This window comes from Uloborus diversus, chromosome 8 (assembly GCF_026930045.1).
Source record: "Uloborus diversus isolate 005 chromosome 8, Udiv.v.3.1, whole genome shotgun sequence".
Lineage (NCBI taxonomy): Eukaryota > Metazoa > Arthropoda > Arachnida > Araneae > Uloboridae > Uloborus > Uloborus diversus.
The window spans coordinates 12,989,062-13,007,555 of NC_072738.1; the positions used below are offsets into that span (position 1 = coordinate 12,989,062).

Below are 18,494 nucleotides of genomic sequence, written 5' to 3' on the forward strand. Positions count from 1 at the left end.
TGAATAAAATTCACACATACGTTTAAATTAGAGTTAAAGATATAGCAACATAGCATCTACTAACATTGAATGTAAAAAATATACATAGAAGCTAAGAGCAAACAATAACACAATCATAAGTTTAAAAACATTAAATTACTGTTTTAAAAAAAAATTGTAAAAAAAACTGTGGGTAATCTGACTACCGATAACCGGGAGTTAAATGACTCGGGCCAGAGAGGGTTTAAGTTATAACATACGTAAAAGGAATTCCAAACACTCAAAAATAACAGCAAAACAGGAGCATACCCTATATCCACTCAATCCATTCGTAGTAGTGGGCGGCCGCCACTCAATACGAATGTGTTTCGAATGATGGACCATCACAGTAACATTGACGGGAGGATCAGGAGCTTAAAAAACAAAACAATCCATTTTTAGCAGCTTTCAAAAACAATAGCTCTTCAACTAAAAAATATATCCATACATTCATAATACCTGCCCATTCGGTTGTCACGGTGAGAATCTCAGTGGGCGGCGCCACTTCCGCGTGATTGGCCAGACGCGCATACACCATCACTAGATAGTCGGTGCTGGAAGTCAGATTGGTGAAGGTATAACTCCTCTCTTTAATCCAGGTTGTATTCTTCCATTCAGAATCAGAAGCCTTCCTAATGGGTGTTACATACAAAGAGTAATATCATTCTCTTCTACTGTATATTTTTAACGGTGATTACATAAGTTTTTCTTTTTTCAAGAGCTTAAAAGTTTAAATCTCCCTAAAAATGGAGGCAAAAACCAGCAGTGTTGACAATTCTCAAGAAAGTTCAATGACATAATGAAAGCAAAATAGATATGAAAGTACACTATTCTCATTAAAAATTAATTTTATGACAGTAAACACTCAGTAGAAAGAATTCTTTTAAAGCCATCGAAGCATTATGTTTATACTGCCATGGGAAGGTAAAGTGCAATATCTATCAATTATTCATTGTACATTTTTGTCATCTTTTCTACTTTGGTGTTCTTGTACAAGCTTGTTTATTTGGTTTCCGTTGAAAATAAAGCAGGAAAAAAAACGTCAAATTCCAACTTTTCTCTATCGTTAGTATCAAATCCAAGCCCATTTCTGGCAAATATCTCATAAATTAATCTCTGCAAATACTGCTATTTACCTTCACAAGGCAGTATATGAGTTTACTTTTTTTATCTATTTCTTAAATATTCACAAATATACAGATATATATGAATGAATGTTTGTATGTATTCTTTAAAGTAAAAACAAAACCTTCCTTGAAAATTTTCTCACCAGTCCCTGGGGGCTAGCATTTATTGTTTTATAAGGCACCAAATCTGGCATAGGCCATTGGAGGCCATTCATTAATTACGTAAAGATGAATTCGGCAATTTTCGACAACCCCTACCCCCATGTAAAGGTGTGTAGAGATTTTTCCAAACCCCCTTCACTCTCGGGACCTTTACGTAACTAACGAATGGCCCCTTACTACTCTCCCTCAAGAACTTTGATACCCACTTTTCTGTTGGACAGAGGCATCTAAGTTCTCATGATGAGAAATTTCAGTAAGTTTAATTAGCCGAGAATATACAAGATCAGGAGATCTTTAACATGCCACATTATTACACTGTATGGACATTGAGGATGTTTCGCTCTTAAAGAGCTACAGACTCGGGCCAGGTTTGAACCCACAAACTTTGAAATGACAATCTTCTTAGAAGTAAACATAATGCATGGGCAAATCCATGGATTATGGTAGTTCTATCTCCTTTTTTGAAATGCTACAAGTGCACAAATATGAAACAAGGTCTTCAAAAACATACTTACCGGAAGGAAGGAAGATATTCTAATTGCAAGTGTGGCTGATGAACAGGTGGTTCCCAGCGAATGGAGAAAGTGTCCAGCCCCACAGAATCTCGCAACAGCATCAGATTATGGACTTTCAGACCATAAGCTAAAAAAAGGCAAGTTAAGTGATTCAAAAGGAGAAGTTTGTTTGAAGCAACATAATAAAGAGGACATACTAGCCAAAAATAAACAAACTGAATGTCATCCATTACAATATTTTGAATTATTGAAATTGATGAATCATATTTTGGACAGAAACAATACATTAAAAAAAGTTCTTGCTGTTAAAAGATTGCTCGGCTATTGCCTCTCCCTCTCATATTAATTGCTGTATCGGTGTCTCTGTGAGGCAACTGTCGGATGAGAATGGAATTATCTTTGATCTTTTAGTGTGACATGATCTCTTGGACTTGATCTAGGGGTCTAGACCCGAGTTTCTTAAATCATGTTCCGCTGATCCCCAGGGTTCCACGAAGTTCTCTCAGAGGCTCCATGAGACTTGCATGTTTCATTCCACATCTTTCAAATTTGTCACTTAAAAAAATCGATAGAAAAGCTTTCCCAAAATAAAAAATAAATTTACTTTTTTTTAGTACACTAATCTGAGCTTTATTACCCATCAGGGTAAGCCACTATAGGAATCATTTTATTTGTCGACCGAAATTGTGCCTTTAAGATACAACTTCGAAATTTTTCCAAGATCAGTCCTAAAGCACTTATTTCTCACTTTTAAACACTTTAATTTCAAAAAAAATCCAGAAGAAACCACTGACCCTCTAATATCACCAAAGATAGTTTAAAAGTGTTTTCAACATTGAAAACTTATGGAAGGACACCACAAATTTCCTTTCCAGCATCATTACCTAATACTGCCTAAAATTACGATTTTTGACGTAAATTTCAAATATTCTACTGTTAATACTAGCCACTCTCCCAGTATCTATGGCAGCAGTTGAAAGCACAATTTTAACATTTAACAAGTGAGGACCAATTTAAGTCAACATAACATAGAGTGACATCAAAGTCTCTGATTTATAAATAACTTTAAAAATTGTTGTAAAATAAGAGACATTTTAGTTTTTAAGTTTTAAAAACTTTTTCTTTGTAAATTTTAGTGAATTATTAACATTATTGTAGGTAAAACACATCAGTATTTCTTTTCTTAACTAAGAAAATATTTTAATCATATAACTCATGCATTAGTTCTGAGTTTATTTATCCCTTTTAAAAATACTCGAAATCACAAATAGGCATAGGTGGCTAGTACGAGGGGGCAAGGGGGGCAATTGCCCTCTCACTTTCAACAATAAAGGGACTCTGACCCTCCACTTTTTTAATGCCTTTTTTCAGGTTATTATTCTGTAAAAATTAAAATGGAACTTTGATTTTGTAGGAGGAAATCTTCTGTGACCTCCCACTTTTTGAGTCTGTTTCTCGAATGTTTGGAAGAAGGTCAATTCATTAATAATGACTTAAAAATTCAATTGCCCAATTTTTGAAGAAAAAATTTAGCTTTAAGGGTGTGTCGCCCAATAAACCTGCCCCCCCCCCCCCCCCCGCACTTACTTTGACCCCCCCCCCTTACTTTTTTTGGGCACCAGCCACCTATGCAAATAGGAGTGTTTTGGTCTTTTATAATAATAAATAATAATTAGCAGTTAGCAATAATTACCATGGTCTATAATGAAGTCTATTTAATCATCAATTTAATGACAAATATTTAATGTAGTTGTCTCTTTGAGATAAGAACCTGGGCTCTCAGATAGAGCCTTGGCTACGCCACTGCAAACTATTGACAAAAAACTAAGGGTTCCACAAAAAAAGTGAGCATTTAAAAGGATTCCACTGATCAGATAAATTAAGAAACGCTGATCTAGACCAAGGGGATCAGCAACGTAACCAAAGATTGGATAAATTGAACAACAGAGATTCAAACACTTTAATATAAACAACCAAGTTGAATACAAAATTGTGGCACGCATGTAGCAAAACTGACATTTATGGAGAGCCCAAAACAAAAATGTAGATCATTAAATAAGTTCTGCGGTGGATTATACAGCATCTAATCAACAACTAGAGATAGACGAAAATTTCAAATAGGTCTGATGCTAGATTAAACATTAGGGCTCGACCGATGGCATTTTTTGGCCGATGGGCCGATGCCGATTGTTCAACGAAGGCCGATGGCCGATTGTTTTCCTCCAAATGGCCGATGGCCGTTGGCCGATGGCAAAAAAAAAAATCAAACAGAAATAAATTGATAAGATTGTCAGGGATTTAAAGGATCATTGATTCATTTCACTTTACTTCCTTTCTACGAATAAGGAATTGTAATCACAAAAAAAAAAAGAAACAAATCAGATTTCGACCTAAATTTCTATTTTACGATCACCCAATTTATAATTCACAATTTTTTTCGGCATATCTGTACATGCATATGTACCTAAGAACATATAGATGACCGAAATATCCATTTTGAACGCCTAATCAGTTAATTATGGCAAATTCTTTTGTGATGTCTTCATGCGCGTAAATTTGCGTCACTCAAAAACGTTATGAAATAGTAATTTGAAAACTTATACTTACGTAGTACAGACCCCGAAGTGGGTTTTTTTTGGCGGGGGGGGGGGGGGGAGTAGGAAATAAGGAATCAAAAATTAAAGAAGTAGGAAAAAAATTACTTTAAAAAGTAGGAAATGATAGGAAGAGATAGGACTACATACACATCAAGAGGAAACAAATTTAGCGTAAATTTTACTGCAAATGTAAAATAAATTAACAGTACTTTTGATTTAAAACTGTCTCGAAAATAAACTAACACTACTTTTAAAGTATTCAAGGGATTTAATGAAATACCGAGTTGCAAAGACAAAACGAAAGAAACAAGCTGACAATCATCAGTATTAAAAATAAACTGATGGGAACAAAAATATTAATTACAAAAATATGAAAACAAAATTTAAACAAAAAAACACCTTTAAACAATACAGTAATAAAAATTTTAAGTGTGAAAGAGTAAAAATGTAATATAAAGATCGCAGATAAATAATAATAATAATATTAAAATAAAACTCATATTTTGGTGCAATAAAACCATTTTTGTTAAAGATTTGTTCTGTCAAAAATAAAAAAAGTTCCTTCGAGAGCATCCATTTATCATTTAAAAATACAAACACTTTCAGCTCCTGTTGTCATAAACTATGATACAAAAAGCAAAGCAAATATTAAATTAGTTTTAGTTAAAAATTATCAACAGCTACCACCAACGCCTTGAAAGAGTTAATGAATCTACTTCAACACTTCCGAAGAAAAAATTCAAAAGTCCCTTTGATTTCCGAATTATGTCACCATTCAAAACGTCTTTAACCAATTTCTTACATTAATGCTCTAAATTCTTCCTAAAAAATAGATAAAGATTTAAACAAAAATCTCTAATTTAATGAATAGTGTTAGTTTTAAACAACTAAGAAGTATAACTAGAGTTTAATTTCAGAAATTAAGGGAGTGGGAAGAGAGGCCTCGCAAGTGTTCAAAATAATCATAAACATTGAGCAGAAAACCCTTTCAAAACTTGCACCGAGTTTGTTTTGACGTGCAATGGCGGATTTAAAATATAGCAAATGTTGCAATTGCGCGAGAGGCCCCATAACCATAGGGCCACCGAAGGAGTTACAAAAATGCGAATGATAAATGTTTTACAACTTCTGTGATAGAGAAATAGGGCCCCAAAATGTATTTCGACGGGCCCCAAACTTGTAACTCCGCCGAAGCGATACAGAAAAGACTGCATTACTGTGATTCATATTACAAATATCGAAAAATTAAAAATTACCGTCGGTTCAGCGGGAATCTAACAAAATGAAACAAAACTGGTTTCGCCATCTCATATTTGTCCAATTCGGCAATATATCACCAAATGATCGTCAGTCTGAGACGCTATATTAGTTTTGCATTGAAATAAGTAATTAATAGCCACAAAAAATGAGTAAACAGGCAGAACACCCTATCGAAAACAAAAAGGGACTTGAACGTACGCACACCCCGACATGCGAAAATTTATCCTTTCTACAGTTTACCATTTTTAGCCTACTTTCCCAGTAAAAGTCAGAAAAAGAAGAAAAAAGCATGAAAGAAGGCTTAATGCTTCTTAAAAATGTCGCGAAAAAATAAATAAATAAATAAAATGATTAAATAAATATCGAAAAATTAAAAATTGGAAAGTAGGGTAATGAGATGGGAAAAATGTCTGTCGGTCTGTCAATCTGTCTATCGTCCCCCTCCCCCCTAGTAACTTTTGAATGAATAGTCCGATTCGAACAAACATTTTTTTGTTCGAAAGATCTTGGCGAAAACACCTCAGTCACTTTTTGATTTGAACTATTTTTTGTTCAATTTCGACCAGTACAAAAGAACTGAACATTAGCGCCTACGGGGAAACTGAAAGTCAATATAGATTCCGTACTTGAAGGCGGATTTATTCCAAACAAATTTTGTTGGAAATAGCTATTGACGCCAAACTTCATACTCCGACTCTGAGAATTTAGAGGCACCTGACTCCGACTCCGACTCCTGTGCCAGACAATTAATCGGACTCCGACTCCCCGACTTCGACTGACTTCGTAGCTTTGGCAAAAATTTATACACGGAAGACAAATGACTGACTCTGGTTCTTGGATATTCGTCTCCGACTCCTTTATCCCAAAATGAGATTGACTCGCTATGGTTTTCACTGTGAAATAATTATTGTTGATATGATTTGTTTTTATTTTCACGCTAAAGTTTTAATTTAGGTATTCAGTTTTCGGCGAATAAACTCAAAGTCATTTATGTTTCTACATAACGATATGCGCAGACGATTTTTTATTTTATTTATTTATTTTTTTGACAATGAAAAGTATTTCTTTAAGTTGACATTTTATTGTTTTTATTTATTTTGGTAAGTGCATTAATTCATTAAAAAAATTATTTTTGGCAACAGGGGAAAAAGAAAAGATTTTTTTTTTTTTTTTTTTGATATGATGTATTTATTTTAATAAGCTTATTAATTTTAATTATTATTTCGTTTTGAAAGCTGTTAAAGAATTTTTTTAAGGGAAAAAAGTGTATTAGCTGCTTTGTTTAAAAGGTGCTGCTTTTTTTCTTTTTTGATTTTTTTGGATGTGTGAAGAATATTTTATTCCTAGAAATTAGCAAAAATATGTTTGAAACAATTTGCGATTTTAGCTATTTTTGAGAATATTGATCAGGTGCTAGAAAGTAGTATGGGTATACGGGAAAGTAGGCTCGTATAGTTCTAGACGGAACTTCTTGTTGAGTTATGACTTACGTACATCCAGCTGCAAGAAACAACGCAATAATTAACTTGTTTGGTACCTGAATGCAGTATTAAAAACACTTTCAGGGGTGACTAAAATGAAAATTCATACTGAAACTTAATTAAACAATCTATATATATATAAATGAATGTTTGTCTGTATGTCATCCATGAACTCAAAAACTACCCGTCAGATTTGGCTGAAACTTTCACCGTTTGTTATTTTTGGTACTGGGAATGTTTATAGACCAGTTCGAAAAAAATCCAATCGATAGTTCCTTTTTTATTCCAATTTAAATCACAATCCATTGGATAAATACGAATAAAATTATCGGCTGCAGAAATTAATTCGCGTGAAAGATCTCATTGATAAGAAGTTAGCTGTTGCCATTTTTCTTGAGTTTAAACAAGTAAATTCTTTCTTTATTGTTTTATGGCTTTTCATGCAACGGGGGGATTTAAAACTTTTTCTATTTGATATTTTCAGCGATTGATTGATCTTGCAAACTGCGTGAGTACAAAATTTGAGTAGAGTCACGGCTTCACTTGATACCTGGACCGATTATTATGAAAATTGTTATATATATATGTATTTTTCCACGGAGAAGGTGCATAATATGCTCATTGAAGCCACTCGCCACCAGGTGACACTGCAGAGTAGCAACTTCTGCCCCGTTCAACCGATTGTTATGAAAATCAGTATAATGATGTATTTTTTTGTTGGCGTAGCAACGAGCGTCGGGTACAGCTAGTTTTATATAAAAACAATAACTCCCTTTACTTTGTATAAAAAAGTAAAACAGAAAAGGCCCTTTTTTTCAAAAACATCGGCCAATTCCATCAGCTTTTCGATGTTTTTTAAGGCCGATGGGCCGATGTTTCCTGCAAATTAGCATTGGCCGCCGATGCCGATGGCTAAATTGTTGAACCATCGGCGCCGATGCATCGGTCGAGTCCTATTAAACATAACTTTTTGTGGATTCCACAGACTTCTGCGTAAGTTTCTTCCAACAAGAAAGGCACTTTTAAGACTTTTGAAACAATGGAAATAAATTATTTCCAACATGATATAAGAGTTATTCTCATAAAAAGTCATTGTGAGCTTATTAAGTTCAGAAAAATTAAAGTGGTTGGAATCAGATGAAACCTTTTATAGCCAACCCGTTGATAATGTGTTTCACCCCTTTTTTGACTTCGTCATTACTCCGGGAACGTTGGTCATCAAAGTGTTCCTTAAACTTAAAAACAAGTGGTAATCACTAGACTCGAGCTCCAAACTGCCATCAAGAATGGAGCGGTTTGTTGACTGTCATGTCCGATTCTGACGGTGACACTCGATACAGAAGTTGGGGCACAGTCGACAATAATGCACAGAAAAAGATGGCGATTATGTATAAATATAGAGAAATGTTTCTTTCTTTCCAGCGATGTAAATTTCAATGAGAATTGACAGTGATGTATATTTGTAAAATTTATGGGAACCTTACTTTTATATCAACCCTCGTATATACTGTTCAATGACTGACAGCATGGGGGAAGCTGTTTACTACTACAGTAATACAACGAGATTCAATTAAGTTGCAGCACCCTACCTTTTATAGTAAGTGCACTACCTATTTTGGGTCAATCTAACCCTGGCAGTCACAAAGTCACCTCCTTCGATGTTATTTTTTTTCTTTTTCAAAGTATCTCTTCTTTTTTAGATAATGTATAAGAAGCGTTCCATTTTTTTTTTTTTAAATATATCATTAAGTCTTACACTTGTGTACATTCCTCCTCATCAGTTTTTTTCTTTTTTTTTTTTTTTTTTTTGACCCTTTCATTGTCAAATAACTCTTTTTGATGGAAATATTTTACCTTCAAAAGCATAAATTGTTAAATATCAGTTTGTGAATAGATAGTCTTGAGGATTTTTAAAAAATTGAAACTTACTTAATTTTGGGCCTAACGAACAGTTTAATTTGGACATCAAAAAAACGATGCATTGGTCACTATAAATGGATCAGTCCCAGTACTGAGAGATCTTTCTAAGAAGTGTTGAGAGTATTTGGAATTTTTTTTGTTTCTAATATTTTCTTGATATTGTGGCAACTCTGCTATTGTTGCCTTTGCTACTTAAATTGAACTTATTACTCGTATGGCTTTTTTTTTTTTTTTTTGCAAATTTTAATTTTAATGAAGTTGTTTTCATTTTTACCCGAGTACAAAGTATTTGTTTATTTTTTACATTATTACACTTTTTTTTATTACCTTGATACCTAAAAATTGTCTAACTTATTTTACATGGTTTGTAATAAAAGATGACCATGAATAATGCTTGCCTGATTTATTTTTTTTTTTTTTTTTTTTTTTTTTTGCAAATTTGTGATTTTTTTAAAGTTGCAGTTTTTATTTTTACTCTATAGTATAAAGGTATTTACTTATTTCTTATATGAATACATATTTTTAAAAAGTTAGACCTTGATACCTAAAAGCTATGTACCGTAATTTCGGGTAGATAAGCCGCGGCTTATACGTGTTTTGAAGTTGAAATTTAACATCTGCGGCGTATCTGCCAGGGCGGCGTATCTGAAGAAATTTTCCCCCCACCATTCTTTCTTAGTGCTTTTCATGTTCGCCCAATCGAGTGGCAATGTTAAAATTCATTAAAAAACGCTAGTAGAACTCTCAAATTGCACCATGAAACAGGTTTTTCATTAAATTTAATTTCTCACACCCTTAAACCTGCGTTAGTTTGCGCCGATTTTACCGCTGTTCGCTGTTGTTGTTCTTTCCAGTGTTGCCAGATTCGTGATGATAACATACGTTTCACTAGGCTGAAAAATTGAGGAATCGCTAGCTTGTGTGAGTTAGAGTCCCTATAGTCTGAGTAATGTTTTAAAATGCCTCGATGATAAATTTAAAAAAAAAAAAAAAAAGAATCAATTGATAAAGGGTAAACAATTTTTTGATGAACTGCTAAGTATAACAATGATTTGAAAACTTTTCATCCAACCAATTGTAGATGTCATCTGGCAACACTGGTTTTTTTTGTGTAACCGTCACAATCCGAACAATACTCATCACCAATAGATTGCCCAAGTATGAACCACATCAGTGGGAAAATTAACATGGGATGATTATAAGAACTAATAAAACCACGGCTCATTTACAAATGAGTTGGTTGTGGATTTATTAGGAACACAACTTCTCATCATTTGTATATTCCCATAGAGGTTGCTCATAGTTGCAGTTTTGAGGAAGGGGGGGGGGGGGGAATTTAGGGAAATATCTCTCTGAAAATTTCTGGCTCCGATCATAGAAAAGACGTAAAACTAATACCGCTCCCCCCCCCCAAAAAAAAAACTTTTCTATTGGTTATGCAATTAGTTTGTCTTTTATTTGGATTACTTTCCTGCTTCATATGAACTTTCTATGCATTTTTTTGCACATTCTGCATACATACTGAACTTCATCACATGCTGATTAATTCCAAACAATTTCTAAGCTGCTTTTGTAGGAATCCGAATTCAATGGATTGAGGAAGCTAAACCGAGTCTCTCCACTTTTCACATAGAAAAGTCAAATAAATAATATATTTTCCCCCTAACTGATATTCAAAAACATTAGCAAGTGATAGCAGGAAAACAAGGTAGAAAACGCACCAGTTGGCAACTGACAGCAAACACAGGTTTTGGGGTTTCGAAGAACTTCTTTTTCAAAGCAGAAAAGTGTGAGCTTTCCAATATGAAGTTATCCGAAACAATAAGAGGTCACCATGAATATGTTTAATGATAGAAGAATATTATTAATTAGCAAATTGGCAACAGAAAAACAAATAACCCACCGGCATCTGTGCATGTTTTCTCGTCACTTCCGTCTGGACAATCTTCAACTTTGTCACAGAGTTTACCAATTTCCACACATTCTCCTGTCAGACACATGAACTCGATGGGAGAGCAAGACAAAGGAGCAGAGGTCGCTGTCAAAAGAATAAATGTTAAACCCAAACCCTCCACTGGATATAACATGTATATAGCAATACAAAGGAGCAAAAAAATACCAGAAACAAATATGATTTGTAACAATTTCTATTCATAGATCCACTGCCTCGCTGACAGAGATCAAGAAATTATTTGGATACAAAATGATCAACTTTTCAACACTTAAAAACCCTGCATTTAATAATAGAAGCGCTCAGAGCTAATGTAGATTAAGTTCAAAATTACAACACTGAAAAAAAAACTTGCTTTCTGCAGATTAATAATTGCTGATTGTGAATTTTCAGAGCTTTAGTGAACCAAGTGCCAGTCATTATACTATTTACTACCGTAGTTACTGGATCAAAGTTAATCAAGTCCAGTAAACAAAAATTCAAGATAAGGCACGGCGATAACAACAGCAAGTTTTAAGGAAATAAATGTGTGCTATGAGGGGGGCAAAGCACACTCACCAGCCGATGGTCGACAGCCCCATTCGTCACTTCCGTCGCCACACTCGTTCTTCCCGTTGCAGATGAGATTTTTGGGAATACAACCAAAACTCTGAACGCAGCGGAAGGATTCTGAATCACATGCAGCATCACCTGAAGAAAAATGTCTCAATAAACAATCAAATTATAACAAGAAGTTTGGAAAATTTTACTATAGAATTGAGAAACATAAAACTGAAAGCCTACATCAAAGATATTACGGTCGCGCTCACTCATAACTGTGAGCATTATGTGTAGTGAAATTTAGACTTACTACACCGCTAGTAGAAGTGAATTTGCAAAGAAAATGTCCACAGCCTGAAGTTGGAGAAAAAAAACACTTGAAGCATTTTTCCTCATGGAAAATCTGTATTTATTATCCTCAAAGGATTTCTCAAGTTGACGAACAACATCTTCATTGATATTTAAAAAAAACATTTAGAAGAATAGACAAAGATTAGCCGCTAATTTACAACGAAACATTAAGTTTACGAACATGCTGACTCCAAGGAATATAAGGCATTAACGTAACATACAAAAATAGGCCTAAAGGCGTTTTATGACTTTAAAATTGACATCACGTTGTATAACGCCCTGCCAGGAGTAAAGAGCACTGGCAGAAATCACGTACAACACATTTTGCGGCTATGTGAGGTGAGAGAGAGAGTATCGCTCGAAGTATTTAAAGGTCTTCACATGGCTTTCAAATTAAGAATATGCAAAACACAAGATGTGTTGCCAATGCAAGAAAGTTAAAGATATGTTGCCAATCAAAAAGTAACTCAATCTACAAAAAAATTCTCGCGGTTATAAGATACAATGAACTGGTGACTCGGTTCACCCAAAAGTTCATTCACTTGACTGAGTCATTGCAACCGATCGCACACATGACGTCACAACGTGATGCAATGTTTACATCGAAAAGGGATTGGTTCTGCATGATGCAAAAACGTATTTTTAATGTTTTTTTTTTTTTCAAATTAAGTGATTCTTTCACTTTTTGTGAAAGTTTAAATTAAAAATCTAACAATAACAAATCCTGACTTAAAGAGAACCAGGATTGAACAATGAAATCAAAAATATTTGGCTAGTACGGTTAGTAAGTTTATTGGAGCATAATTCGCTTTTAACGAACAAACCCTGCTTAAAGTGAGCAATGTTTTATCTTTACTAATAATAAAGCTGAAAGTCTCTCTGTTTGTCAGGATCTCTGTGACGCGCATAGCGCCTAGACCATTCGGCCGATTTTCATGCAATTCGGCACAGAATTAGTTTGCAGCTGGGGGTGTGCACCTCGAAGCGATTTTTCGAAAATTCGATGTTCTTCTTTTTCTATTCCAATTTTAAGAACAAAATTATCATAAGATGGACGAGTAAATTACGAAATTATCATAACGTGGAACCGTAACATGGGCACAAGCCAATTGGCGAGAAAATTCACCATACATTTTTTGTAAATATACAGGCGAACCAAAAGACCTTTTAATTTTCTATTAAGGGCAAAGCCGTGCGGGTACCACTAGTGATTTATAACATTGCTATAGACTTTCAGTTCAGCTTATGAGGCATGAGATAAAGCAGACACAAAAGAAAGAAACAATAGGACAGTTCAAAGCAACTTAACCAATGTCTCTGGTAATACAGAGAAAGTTATAAATAATATTGAAAAAAGCATGTGTAAATGAATTCTTATGATTTATTTCTTTTTTCACAAATCCATTTTTCCGAGCACTCTCTTATAACGAGCAAAAGTCACAATCCCTTCACGCTTGGTACAAACAAGTCTTGATTGTATTAATGTGCAGTCAAATCTCAGAATCTTGTTTTAATTGCCAAGAGGTTTTCACAAAACTTTGAACACTACCACTATTCAACATTTTACTTAGTTATTGACTCAAAGTTCATTCAGCTTATTATCAAGTTTTAGGCAATTTTGACCATTTTTTTCCTTTTAGATTTTTAATTATCGAAGTACCTACATGTTTTTTACTGAGAAAACTCAGCTAAACCTAAATAAGAAAAAAAAATATGTAATTATTTCTGTATAGTATATGTATGAATAATTCTACTAATTAATTCAGATTCATTAGAATGTTTTTCTTTTCCTTGCGATGCATTTGATAATATTTCTTCACATAACTCATTCAATTTACCTTTCTGCGTGACCAGTATGAAATACTATTTAATTTTGAATAAATGACTTGGAAAAAGCTTTTTTGTTCAAAAGGAAAAAAAACTACCTTTACAGTTCTTTTCATCTTCACCATCCAAGCAATCCATGCGACCATCACATACCCACGAACTCCAGATACAGGTACCTACACAAAGGAAGATACAAAAATATTAGGTCACAAAATATTCTGAACTCAAGTAAACAATGAACAAATAATTCACAGAATGCCAAAGCAACTGTGGCATTTATGGCACTGCTTTAAAAGTGGTCTCTTTAATGCAGTTTTAGCCATGTTTAATGAGATGTTTAAGACACAAAAACATTATTACATAATCTTTTCAAGCACTAAAACTGAGTTTAAGTACAGTAAACTCCTGATTATCTGCAGTCGGATTATCCGTGTGTGTGTAGGTCGGTACCACACTTTTTTTACCAATGAGTGTGTTATTGTTTGCTTTTAGATTTTACATATATTTTTTACATTCAATGCCAGTAGCAGCAATGTTTTTAGTTTTAACTTAAATGTATGTGTAAGTGTTATTAATTTTTTTTAGCTATTGTATAATTTAAGTATGGTTTTTTACCTATTATTCAGATTATCCGTGGTTTTCGCTTACTGCAGTTACAGTGCAAACCTATTCCTCGGAAAATCGGGAGCTTACTGCATAATAAAAAAATGCTAAATGTGTAAGAAACAGCTTTTAATGATTTCAATTGAGAAGAGCAAAAATTTTTATCCAAAGTTAACTGTTTGTCATTTTATACTTTTCTCAATTTTAATTGCTGTGGTTACATTGCTAACAATGATAACGCTTTTATATGTCTCATAAAACTTTTTTCTTGTAACAGGAAAAACGTTCAACATCTTCATTTTTAACCTCCTATTCCATATTATATCACCCCTGACCATTTTATGCTTCATTCCAAATGACCCCCTCCCCCCCCCCCCATATGCACAGAAAAAAAAAATTTATTACACTTAACTAAACATATATAGCTGCAACTTAATAAAGGATCTAATGATACCAAGTTAATCAATTTCATGTTCAGCAAAATTTCCCACAATGTAACCGAATTATCTCTAGATAAACACCCATATTAAATAGCAGTGAACATATTTAACAAGAAAAGCAGTAAATTTCATTTGGAAAAAAAAGTGCCTAGTCCCACCTAAGCAGCAATAATATCATGAACTCAAAATTTATAATTCATAAATTTCAAATAGTATCTATATATATAAAAATGGATGTATATTTGTGGGTGTGTGTGTATGTTCCTTATACAAATCCACAGTTTTCGTCGGATTTCTTCCAAATTTGGCACAAAGGTAAATTGTTGCTCAGGAATTCATATAGGCGGGTTTTTGGAATTTTAAAAACACCCAAAGAGGTCTAATTTCATATTTTGAGTCATAAAATTGCTCTTTTCTGCACGATCAAATTTTTGTATAGTTATGAATTACGTCTACATGAAAAGCCGGTAAAAAACTGCCCTAGATGAAGTTTCTTCAAAGTTTAACTGTAATCGTTAAATTTGTGAACCTTGGTTCAAAGCAAATGAAAATGGTTAGCAACATATAACCACCAGGAGATATTTTAAATGCAATCAACACAAAAAGTATCCTCAACCATGGTCGTTAATGTCGATTAGCGACAAGCGTAAAGCATGTTTGGAAAGAAATCCGAACGAAAAAGAAATGCTGTTTTTCAGTAGTTCTAAAATTGCACCCGGAAAAGACATAGGGATGCATTGAAACACCGTCGGTTCTTCATCAATTTGCTTGCGCATTTTGCTAATAAGTTTTCAAGTAATAATACCGTAACAATAAACGAAATTTTGATCTGTATTTTCTGCATAACCAGCACAGAAAATACCAAAATGAGATAGGTATTAAAAATGCATTCAATTATCGAAGTACAATCTTCAACAGTTTTAGCGTTAGAATACTAAACTCATATTAAAACGACATCCTTGCAAAGGAAATTTAATTTAATATTGTATTATCCTTAAACAAATCAATATGTAAATGTTATTTATACTGTTCCATGATTTACCTAATTCGGTTCACCTAAGTTTCACCGAAATCGCTCCAGGTTATCAAAGAAAAAGGGGTAAAAGTACTAATAGGGCTAATGGATTGCAAAATAATCATTTTTGTGCATAGTAGTAAAGATTGAATTTATCTTTCAAGGGGGAGGGGGATAGTCATGGGGTTCATTACATGTACATAAACTACCATACTAGGATTGCTAATGTGTGGTGAAATAAAAGACTGTGCACCTTTAGACCCGAAACCACACGGAAATGTAATACGGCGGAATTAAAAGTTTTGGAAGGGTAAAAGTTTAAAGTTTGAAAAAATGCAAAGAAATGTTAATTTAAATTTGAACTTTTAAAATGCATAAACTGTCTCCATTTTTACGTAAACAAATTTCTTAATCGTTTAAAATTTTATGTTACTTTAACGCTCGAAGCAATAGTACACCTGATGGAGCATCTTCGCTCACTAGCAATAATTTTAAACCAGTTAGCGGGTTTGATGCAACTTTTGACACTAAGAGATTGCTCCTGAAATGGGCATGATGAAATATTACACCACATTATAAAGTTTTTCCTTTTTAGTCTTCATCGTGAAATTAGTTGAGCAAAGCTCCATTTCCAATTCCAAGACTCTCAGTTCGATAACTTTTATTGTAAACAATCGAAACATATTAGTGTTTGTAACTACCACTAAGTAATTCAACCGTCATTGAAAAAATGGTGTAAGATAAAAATGGATACGCATCAGTGTTATAGAAGCAACTCTGCTCACAGTGGAGGGATAAGGTGAAACAAAATGTATCTCATGTATAACCACTAATCGCGATACATCATTCTTTAAACTTCAAGAAATTAAGATCTCCAGTAAGACTTAAGTTCTGTATCACGATCAATAAGTCAGAAGGGCAGGCGATCAAGTACTTTAAATGCATGTGAAAATTACCTATTTCCCATATAGATAGCTTTATGTTGCATGCTTAAGGTTGGGTTCCCTCAGAAATGTATTTTATTTTGCTGCTGGAACGGGGACTAAGAATTGTATTTAGGAGCAAGATTTGAGTTAAATTTACAAATTAAAAAATTTTGAATAATTTAACTTTTTAGTGTTTGAATTACGTTTCTAAACGTGGAAATACATTTCCTTCGTTTTGAAGCTGCGGATATGGGGAACAGAATGTGCAACAAGCTTTTGTAAAACATAAACAAAAAATTGTCTAATATACAGTTGTAAGTAGAAACAAGACGGTTTTTTTCTTTCTTTTAATTTCATGACCTGCAAATAATTTTTTAAAAAATACGCAGATAGTGACCAAAATGTGTACGCCTATTTCTTTATAAGGCAGTTCAATTGACGGGTTTTATATAGTTCGTTTCATAAGTTCGTGTTCACGTACTCCATTTTTAATGCTTAATGTAACTTAAAATAATAACTATAACTATATCTATAGCAACTATTATTCAGTGGAACCATTCCTACCCCTCATTACGACTGTGCCTATGTAAATTAAAATTTCGATATTCTCAAATGAATACTTCAGAGCAGCAAACTCAAATAAGTGCTCTTACTACCTGCATCAGATTGAGTTATCATGTACAACATTTACGGCAAAAGTGTGAGGTTTTAAAAATTGGAAATAAAATTTTAATCAAGACAAATTTTGAATCGTTGCAAGACACCAATATTGATGTCTAACTGTCATTTTCGCCTACGAAAATAGAAATTTGACATAAATATAAGAAAATAAAATGTAGTTGGCGTACGTCTTTTTATGCAACTTACACTTATCCAATTTTACTACATGGCATGCTACTAAATCTACACGGAAAAGGCAAACAGACACATTTTGTGAAATTATTTATACTAAGTGACAGTTTTCTACGGAATGTGCTTGCATACCTGAACACTTACAAAAACTTATAAAATGAGTCTACCTAACACGTGAAACCGTGAAAGTAAAAACACCGCCAGAAAATCCGTGAAACGGAACGTTAACTTTTATATCTGAAAATATTGTAACGGTGTCATATTTTGCATATATTTATAACTGATAAAAGCCATTGAATTTTACTCACGACTCTTTCTAGGAAGACATTCCATGATTTTTTTTTTCCAGAATAAAATATATGTGAAGAGTACTACAACATGCTTTAATGTCTTGAGGTATACAAAACCTTCAAACACAGAACAACGGTTTTCGTATTCGAAGCACCACGTAAAAGGTTGTCCCACAAGATATGCAAGACAATCATTTGTCTCTGCATTAAGGCAATGGATGTACCGCCCATCTGTTTCAACCGCAGACAACGTGCCAGTGGACACGACAGAACCAAAGAACATTGTTGACATAACCCCGATAACATGCCTCATGCTTTTTCGTTTTTACTTGATGTTATTTTTTCTGCAAATGCTCAACTTTCTGTGCTATTTACAGTCTTGAAAATTTGACTCTAGAGTGGTGTGAATGCAGGTTTTTACTGTCATTTAGATAGAATTCCTCCATTTAATTATCTGAAAGATATGTTGCATTGAGAAGCACCCGGGCAATGCCGGGTATTAAGCTAGTAAGGAATAAAATCACTTTATCATAAGTCATGCTTTCTGATAACGATAAAATAATGATGTAGCGAATTTTGGCTACTCTACATAAACAAAATAGGGGTTAGTTTAATTACT

The 18,494-nt window shown here is 33.7% G+C and overlaps 1 protein-coding gene across 1 annotated transcript in view; it reads right to left on the bottom strand.

The window, feature by feature from the left end:
* Positions 1 to 18,494, bottom strand: part of LOC129228724 (sortilin-related receptor-like) — a gene marked incomplete in the record, with an annotated part of 76,945 nt that overhangs the window by 27,897 nt on the left and 30,554 nt on the right. Inside the window, 6 exon segments of the mRNA XM_054863409.1 lie at positions 289 to 392; positions 478 to 650; positions 1,823 to 1,949; positions 10,984 to 11,118; positions 11,590 to 11,721; positions 13,848 to 13,925. Of these exon segments, the coding sequence (XP_054719384.1) occupies positions 289 to 392; positions 478 to 650; positions 1,823 to 1,949; positions 10,984 to 11,118; positions 11,590 to 11,721; positions 13,848 to 13,925 (749 nt within the window).